Source organism: Propithecus coquereli, unplaced genomic scaffold (genome assembly GCF_000956105.1).
Source record: "Propithecus coquereli isolate 6110/MARCELLA unplaced genomic scaffold, Pcoq_1.0 Scaffold209, whole genome shotgun sequence".
Lineage (NCBI taxonomy): Eukaryota > Metazoa > Chordata > Mammalia > Primates > Indriidae > Propithecus > Propithecus coquereli.
Genome location: NW_012145967.1, coordinates 552,349 through 561,061, shown reverse-complemented (window position 1 = coordinate 561,061; position 8,713 = coordinate 552,349). Strand labels below are relative to the sequence as shown.

At 40.8% G+C, this 8,713-nt stretch overlaps 1 protein-coding gene across 1 annotated transcript in view; it reads right to left on the bottom strand.

Annotated features, from left to right (window-relative positions):
- The window catches only part of APLP2 (amyloid beta (A4) precursor-like protein 2), a 72,852-nt gene extending 64,405 nt beyond the window's left edge, over window positions 1-8,447 (bottom strand). The window contains exon 1 of the mRNA XM_012644278.1: window positions 8,188-8,447. Within this exon, the coding sequence (XP_012499732.1) occupies window positions 8,188-8,292 (105 nt within the window). The 5' untranslated portion in view covers window positions 8,293-8,447. The remainder of the gene's footprint in view (window positions 1-8,187) is intronic.
- Between the last annotated feature and the right edge of the window lie 266 nt (window positions 8,448-8,713).

The following is an 8,713-nucleotide window of genomic DNA, read 5'->3' as shown; positions in this document are numbered from 1 at the left end:
TTTGAAAAAAAATTCAACATTCATTCATGACAAGAATCCTTGGCAAACTTAGAACAGAAAATCTCTTCTTTATCTGACAGAAAGGTCTGATAGCTGCCAAAAAAAGAAGTATCATATAAATGGCAAATAGTTTCTGAGAGGAGATGTACAAAAATACCAGCTATTACCACTTCTATTTAACATTTTATCAGAGTTCTAGCCAGTGTAGTAAAGCAAGAAAAAGAAATAAAAGTTACAAAGATTGAAAGGAAAAAATAAAGCTGCCACAATTCACAAAATATATTCAGAAAAATTCAAAGTTACAGATAAATTATTAGAATTAGTATACAGGCTTAGCGAGGTTATTGGGTACAAGATCAATGTGAAAATATCAACTGTATTTCTACAACCACACCACAAACCATTTACAATAGCATAAAAAAGATCAAATACCTATAAATAAATCTAACAAAAGATATATTTAATACAAAATCTCTATGCAGGAAGCTATAAAACATTGAAGGTAATTAAAGAAGACTAAATAAAGATATATGCCATGTTCCTGGATTGGAAAACTCAATATTAGAAAAACGTCAATTTTTCCCAGTTGAACTATGGACTCAATGCAATCTCAACCAAAATTTCAAGAGGTATTTGCTTTTGGTAAAATGTGGCAAATTTATGTGGAAAGAAAAGGGTTAAGAAATAGCCAAGATGCTACTGAAGACAAACAAGGCAGAAGGGCTTGATCTAGTAATATAAAACCTTATCATGAAGTACAGTAATTATGACAATGTGGACTTGGTGCAAGGACAGACAAAGATCAATGGAATAGAAGAGAGAACCCAGAAACAGATTCACACATAAAAGATACTTACTTATTACTACGGCAAACATGGCATAGTAGAGCAGAAGGACGACCTTGACAATAAATGGTGGGGCTGGATATCCATATGGAAAAAACAGAAAGGAAAAAACCCCTACTTCACACCTACACAAAAATCCAGGTAAATTATGGCTCCAAATGTGAAAGGCAAAAGTTCCTAACAATTACAGGAGAATATCTTTATGTCCTCAGAGTAGGAAAAGACTTCTCAAGTAGCATACAAAAAGCAGCTACCATAACAAAGAAAAAAGGAAAAAATAGATTACTTTAAAATTAAGAACTTCAGAAGACATCATTAAGGAACTGAAAAGGCAAAACACAGAGAAAACAGATTACTATAAGGGAATACTATACAGCAATGGAAAAAAAATGAACCACAGCTGTACTAAATACAAATGACTCTCAAAAATGTGTTCATGAAAATGAAAAGATACCAAATATGTAAAAATACATACTGAATGATTCCATTTATATGAAGCTAAGAGAGAGGAAAAACTACAGTGTTTAGGGACAAATGCCTGACAGGTAAAACTATATAGAGATGCAAAAAGTGATTAATTACCATAAAACTCAGGTAATACTAACAGTTACTTCTGGGAGAGAGAAAGGAAATATTGGCAACGTTCTATTTCTTGAACTTGGTGGTAGTTACACAAGTGTTTGATCTACGAAAATACGCTGAGCTTTTGAGTATTATCAAATTTTAAAAAGCTCAAAATACTCAAGTGCTTTCAATGCTGGGTAGGGAGAGCAGTAGGGTCATTTGACACCTTCATGAGTAAGGAGCTAACTTTACTTCCAGTTCAAATATCTTGGCATTCTAAAATCATATATGCTCAAATAATTAACACTCCGTGTTAACAAATATTTATGACAACTCTAACAAAAGCCTAAGCAAGTTTCATGAAAACATGAATGGGAATGCTAAACTCCCAACTCAAGATAAGAGTTACTTCTGGAAAGTTCAAATGAGGCCTTATTTGTAATGTTTTATTTCTATATATATATATATTTAAGGCTAAAGCAAATTTGGGAAATGTTAAGATTCAACAAAACTGAGTGGTGGATATATGAGTCTTTTTTATATATCTAACTATATTATGTTGGAAGTACTCATAATTAAAGAGTATCCTAACAGCTGCTCTCTCCAGATGAAAATCTTGCTTCAGTTTGGGCAAGTCATCTGTTCAGCCTTCCAGAGACAAAGTATAAAATATGTGGAAATACTTGTCATCTTTCCCATGACCACTAAATCCCAGGTTTTCTTCTCTAGGCTAAATATCTCCCTTATCGTTCATGCATGATGCATGTCAAATTTTTCATATTCTTCAACATTTCAGCCATTCTGTCCTGAATGGCACTAACCCCTCAAAATGAGGTACCACAGTATAACCAACTCACTGTGAGAGATTGCTCTGATGTCTCGGCTTTGCCAGCTAACTTTTAATCCACCGGTAATTCAGGTAAGAAGAAATCACTTCTTTCTCTTCTAGCCATCCCAGCTACATAACTTCCCATATGGGAAATGCCGTTGTAGCAGACACTGGATTGTTATCACTAACATCCACACTCCGCTTTTTCAAGCGTGCCCAGCTTAATTCTAGGCTGTATGCGCCTCCTCTTGGCCACATGCTGCAGAAGGTAGGTCCTGAGAAGTCTAAGCCCATCGAGGTGGTACCATTCCCTCCGCCGAGGCTTGCTTAGGCTAGAAGCATCTGACATAATTCTGTCCAGAGACACTTTAGGGGTCTTTGATAAAGGTTTATTCATTCCTAAAAGGGGATACACAAGAAGATACCCTCTCTTCATCCTCCGGACATTATCCTATCAGAGCACGTCCTCTGGAACTATGGTAGCCATTCTGCAACAACTAGGGGAGTCAGCCTTAGAAAGGTGGTGGTGAGCAGCTCAAATAACCAACCTTACAGGTGCCCCACATTAAATACTGAGTAATTTTTTTTTCCGGACCACATCCACATCCCAATCGTACTGGTCACTGGCCAGTGACATAAATCTGTGGCTGGTGGTCCTTTCTCTTCTAAATAGTCCCATACCCTGATCTTAATAAGACTCCCCACAGACGGTCATAATTTCTTTTCTTAGAATTTTTTGTCAGAATACAAAGATGAGACAAGGTCACTACTAAAAAAGAGAACTTGCATGTAATATAAAGAGGCACAAAAAGTTTTTTAAAAATCAATGAAAAATGTAAAAAGCCAAAGTCTCCGGTAATTATATAATATAAAATAATTTATAATTATACAATTATATTCAAAGAGTCACTGTTAACAGTTTTGCCTATACTGGTTCATTATATATTGGAACTTGTTTGAAATTACTTCCTTTTAAGGAAAATATTCACATCAGGTTTTTGGTAGTGGGAAAGATAGGTAGACATGAGTAAAAAGAAATCTGCAACCAAAAGGGGCACATTATGAAACACCCCGACAGAGAGGAAGAGCAGTAGACTTAGAATGGGATGGAAAGATGATACACACTCTGGCCAAGCAGTGTGATGTTCCACCTTTGGCCTCTACTGGCTCCCTTTTTAGATGGGGATGAGACTGGTGGGGACTTATGTAGATAATGCACCCAAAAGAGTTTGTTTTGTTTGTCTCTCCTTATCCATTAAAATCACCTGGGGAGCTTTGGAGACTGAGAGTCCCATATGTACTGAATGAGAATCTCTGGGGGTGGGGCCTAGAAATCACAGGCAAGTGCATTTTGCAGAGTAAAAAGCTCTACCCACATTTGTTTTTACTACTGCACTGTTTAGCACCTAACACAGAATCATGGGGGTTAATAAATGCTAGTAGGATGAATAACAAAAAGTCAACTAGTTTTTCAATCTTCATCTTTTAGAAATAGATTATAGTTATGTTTAAAAAGACTTCGTTAAAAAACGATTTCATGATGCTTACATAAGAAAAATTCCCCTAGCAAAAGTAATTGTAATTGACACAAAGGACTGGAACCCATTTCTATCTGAATGCACCTACATGGTCCACTTTCTATCTTAAGCCATAAATCAAGGTACAATATACTAAATTTAATTAAGCTTCATGGTAATCTAGTTTATCTCACTAAAAAACAACCCATGAAAATTGAATTATAGGCAATTTAGAATTCTCTTTCACTGGCCCCTCCATAGCAAATACAATTACTGTAAAAGATTTACCTCTACTTTTTGTCACACACAAAACATTATTTTCTTTCAGTTGGTTAAGACAATTCAAATAATGATTATTAGGTATTAGCTTCAATATGCGATATTTGCCATTTTAATAAAATTTATGTACATGATATACCTAGAAGTATATACAACCACAATGTTTATAGTAAGGTTTCCCTGGATGATACGATTTCAGGTTATTTTTCATTTCTTATTATCTGTAATTTTAAATTTTTATAACAAATGTGTACTACCTATATAAATTTTCTTCTGTTATTTAAAAAGAAAATCCAAAAGCCTGAGAACTTGGTATGGGTGAATAATATAATCCAAGAATCCTGAAAGGTTATGTTTGATTTTCCAAAGACAAAACAGTAAGTTAAAAATCTGATTTTTGTATTTGGAAAAAATAACCTTTCACACATTACTGTCAAGAATTCGAAAGCTCTTTAGCTTTAAAAATAACCTGGTTTCCAAATGCTACAAAGAACATAATTATTGGGTCAACTGACAAAGTGGAATATAAACAGTAGATTTGATCCAAGTATTGTACCAACGTTAAATTTCCTTAGGTTGATAACCGCACTAAGGTTATGTAAGACAATGTCCTTGGCTCTTAGAAAATACAGACTGAAGTTCTCAGGGATAAAGGGGATGATGTATGCAACTTATTCTCAAATAGTTCAGCAAAAAATACAATAATGATAATAGAATGAATGATAAAGCAAATGCTGAGTAGGGGAAATGTTAACCATTGGTGAATAAGGTAAAGGGTATGAGAGTTGTTTCTACAATTTTTGCATTTTTATAAGCTTGAAGTTATTTCTAAGTAAAACAATTTTAATCGAAAAAAGTAACAAAAAAGAAAATCAACATATCCAAAATTGTCCTAATACTTAAGATCATGCTGGACCAACTTCAAGCAAGACTTTATTGAGAAAAACATAGAAACGTATCGAAAAATTGTGCCAATAAAAACACAAGCAGGACCAACTAGCAAGACTTTAAATCAGTACTGCCCAACAGAAATATAACATGAGCCACACATGTAGTATTAAGTTTTCTAGTAGCCACATTAGTGTTGTAAGAAACAGGCTAAATTAATTTTAATGTATTTTATTTAGCCCAATGTCTGAAGTATTATCAGTTCAATGTAATCAATACAAAAATTGAGATTTAAAATTTTTTTCATACTAACTCTTTAAAATCTGGTGTGTATTTTACACTTATGGTACATCTCAATTCAGAAGCTAAATTTTCATAGAAAATATTTTATCTACATTTAATTTCATATTTTTGAAAATATAATCAGCTATTTTTAAATTAAGGTGAAGGAAAATAAAGATAAGTTCCTTCTTTCTTTTACAGGCGTGAGCCACCGCGCCCGACCTATTAATGGATATTTTACATTATTTTTTCCAAACTGAATCTTTGAAATTTGGTGTGTATTTTACACTTATGGTACATCTCAATTCAGAAGCTAAATTTTCATAGAAAATATTTTATCTACATTTAATTTCATAAAATGTACAGTTAAAAAAGTAGATTCCATAGCCATAACCAAGTTGTTCGGAATAGTTAAAAATTTTCCAATCACTGAATCAGTTTTTAAATGGCTATGGGACAACCCAGCTTTAGATGGTAACACAACAAATTCTTTCTACAAAAGATAAAACTTAGTTTATCATATTTATCAAAAGATTTTAAAACATAGTTATGATAAAATAATGACTGATATTCCCCTATCAGAAGCATTACCAAGGTATCATTCCAAGGTACAATTAGACATCCCCATACCACCTTTTAGAAATACCAACACAAAGCTTTCTCTCCTCTGCCTCAGTTGTCATCCCTTGAGTTTCCTGGAAACTGGCAATCAAATGACCCTCTTACATTCAAATGTGACAGAATGAACTCAAGTTCTGGTTCTCAGAAGCCTAAATATCCACTGTATAGTGTGCAGGGTTTCAGCACAAATACGGTCTTATGATTCCCAAATGGGAGCGCGCACACAACAGAACCTGTCTCAGATTTAAGAGAGGAAGTGACCCTGAGCACAGAGGTCGGGGGAGAGGGGGGTTCTTTTTAAACAGGTGTAAGAGATTAATTCAGTCAACACCAAGCAACACTACAGATTTGCCAATCAATAATTCTGTGCCAAGCAACTTGATCAGGGATTTGGCCAGAATCCCTTTGGCTAATTTCAATAAGGGCCTTCCCAAAGACATCCTGATTTAGTCCTTTACCTGACAGCAAATAAACAAAATCAAATTATATGGATATAAATATGCCAGCTTGACAAAAGGAAAGGCTACTTGAAAGATAATCTTGGAAGTGTGGGCAAAAAATATTAATACAATTCCGAAAAACAGAAGTTACCATAAAACCAATTTTTGTAAATGTTTAATTCCTACTTTCTGTTTAGCTACACTTTTCAACTGAACAATGCTATGGCTAACAATCAAAATTAATCCACAACAAGTCCTGACATTTTTTCCCTCTGCACAAATGTTACTATATTCTTTAAAACTGACTAATCCTTTATTGTGAATTCACTAGTGCCTGAAATTACTCATACCACTGGGAAGTGAGATGAAAATATGAACAACGGTTTCTGACACTTGACCCCCTAGTGAAGTCCCATCTTCCATACAAAATCCTTTTTTCTTTCCACCCTACTCATCTAGTCGTTTTCACGTGCCATCATACTGGGGATCACAAATGTAAGCCCAACTATTGTGTGGAGGCTAAAATAATCTTAACGTAAAATCTTATGTAGATAAATATTAACTAGTTTTGTTTAAAGCTTAACTCCTTTTCCCCTCACAGAGTCATAAAGCTTTAAGCAGGATGAATACCAAGATTTTAAGACGTTCCATCGGAGGTTGTAGAAGTGAACACATTCTAACCTGAGGTTTTTATTAGAAAAGTTCTCAGTTAACGCCTATTTAATCAAATCCAGTCTTCAGGTCTCTCTGAAATTAGCTAAGCACACAGAAACCAATCGTGATTTTAAAAATAGCGAAGAGGGATAAGAAATAAACCACACCAGAAACACGCATCCCAGTCCAACAGTTCAGGCACTATTTCGAGAAGCCAAGTAAAAATAAAGTTCCACGTCTTCCTCAGCGACAGAAGGGTTCCTCCAAGGTGGCACGACTGCAGAATCCACACGGACCGGGCCACCCAGCGTCTTCCCGCGGCCCAAACTCCCGCCAACCGCCCGGCCAGCCAGGCCACTTGACCACCTCGCAGCACAAAGATGTTTACAAGGTTACCTCCAGGCAGAACTACTGAAATTCTGACACCAAAAAAGTACAATTTACCAAAAAGAGTTATTACTAGGTATTCATGGGTCCCTTCCCTACTCGCTGAAACCTCCCACAAAAAGGGCAACACAAACACCAGAGAGGGGTGTTCCCTATTTTGTTGGACTCGGGCAAACAGCTGTATTTAAAAATTCCTGTTCAAGGCCGATGCCAGAGCGGTGGCACCCGGCTCCCGAGCGGCAGAGGGAGCACAGACACCCCGCAGCCGGCGCGGGAGCCCTCTCACGGGGCTCGCCAGCATCGCCGCCACTCGCCAAGGGCCGGAGCCGCGAAGCCGCATCCCCACAGCCAAGTCCACCTGGCCAACAAAGGCGGCGCCCGCCGCTCGCAGGTGGGAAGCCCGGGAGCAGAGGCCCTGCCGCCGCAGGAGAGCGCGGGGTCCGCGCGAGGCCGCCCCCAAAGGGAGCAGAGCTGCGGACCCAGGCGGGGCCGCAAGGCGCACGGCAGAGGCTCGCGTTGTCCCGGGGGAGAGACGGCGGGCGCCCGGGCGGCGCGGGGTCCTCGGGTCCTCGGAGGATGTGGCGGCGGCGCCGCGGGCGGGATGGGGGCTGGGGCGGCTGGGCGGCCCGCAGCCCCCTGCGCTCCGCAGCCCCGACGCCTTTCATTTGGCCTCTGCGGCGGCGGAGGCAGCCCGAGCTCCAGCGCTAAGCACTGCGCCAAGCGGGGGCGGGCGGGGGAGGGCGCGCCAGACCCGCCGCAGCGCCGGACCCCCCCGCGCTGCGCCCCTAGCCCGCCCCGCCGCGGACCCCGCTGCCCGCCCTCAGGCCGCGCTCCCTCGGCCGGCGAAGGAGACCGCGCTCCGGCGCTCGCCCGATCCCCACCTCGACATAGCCGGCCAGTGCCGCGACGGGCGCCGTGAGCCCGACCAGCAGCAGAACGAGGAGCCGGCCCGTGGCCGCGGCGGCCGCGGTCCCGGTGGCCGCCATCCCTTCCCGGGTCGCTCTAGCGCACGGCTCTCAAGCTCACACACAGACTTATCGCTTTTTCCACCGCGACCCAGAAGCATCTGAAGCCCGTTCGCCGCCGCCCCGGGGGTTTTACACCAACCGGAACTGACTTCACAAAACCACGCCCTCCTTCTGCGGCGTCCAGTACCCGCCCGCAGAACTTCCCCAAGACACCGCCTCCTGTTCAGCCCAGACCCAATCAGGGGATGGAAAAGCCTGCTCCTCCCGCCCACTCCAGCCGCGCGCCCCCGCCCGCCCCGCCCCCGGCCCCGCCCCCGCTCTGGATCCTGGAGCCGCGAGGCGTTGGGGCGTGCCGGGGGCGTGCGGGGGAAGGCGGCTCTGCAGCTGCGGGAGCTAGCTCCGGCTCCGGCCTCCGGCCTGGTTGTGTGTCCGCGCTGCG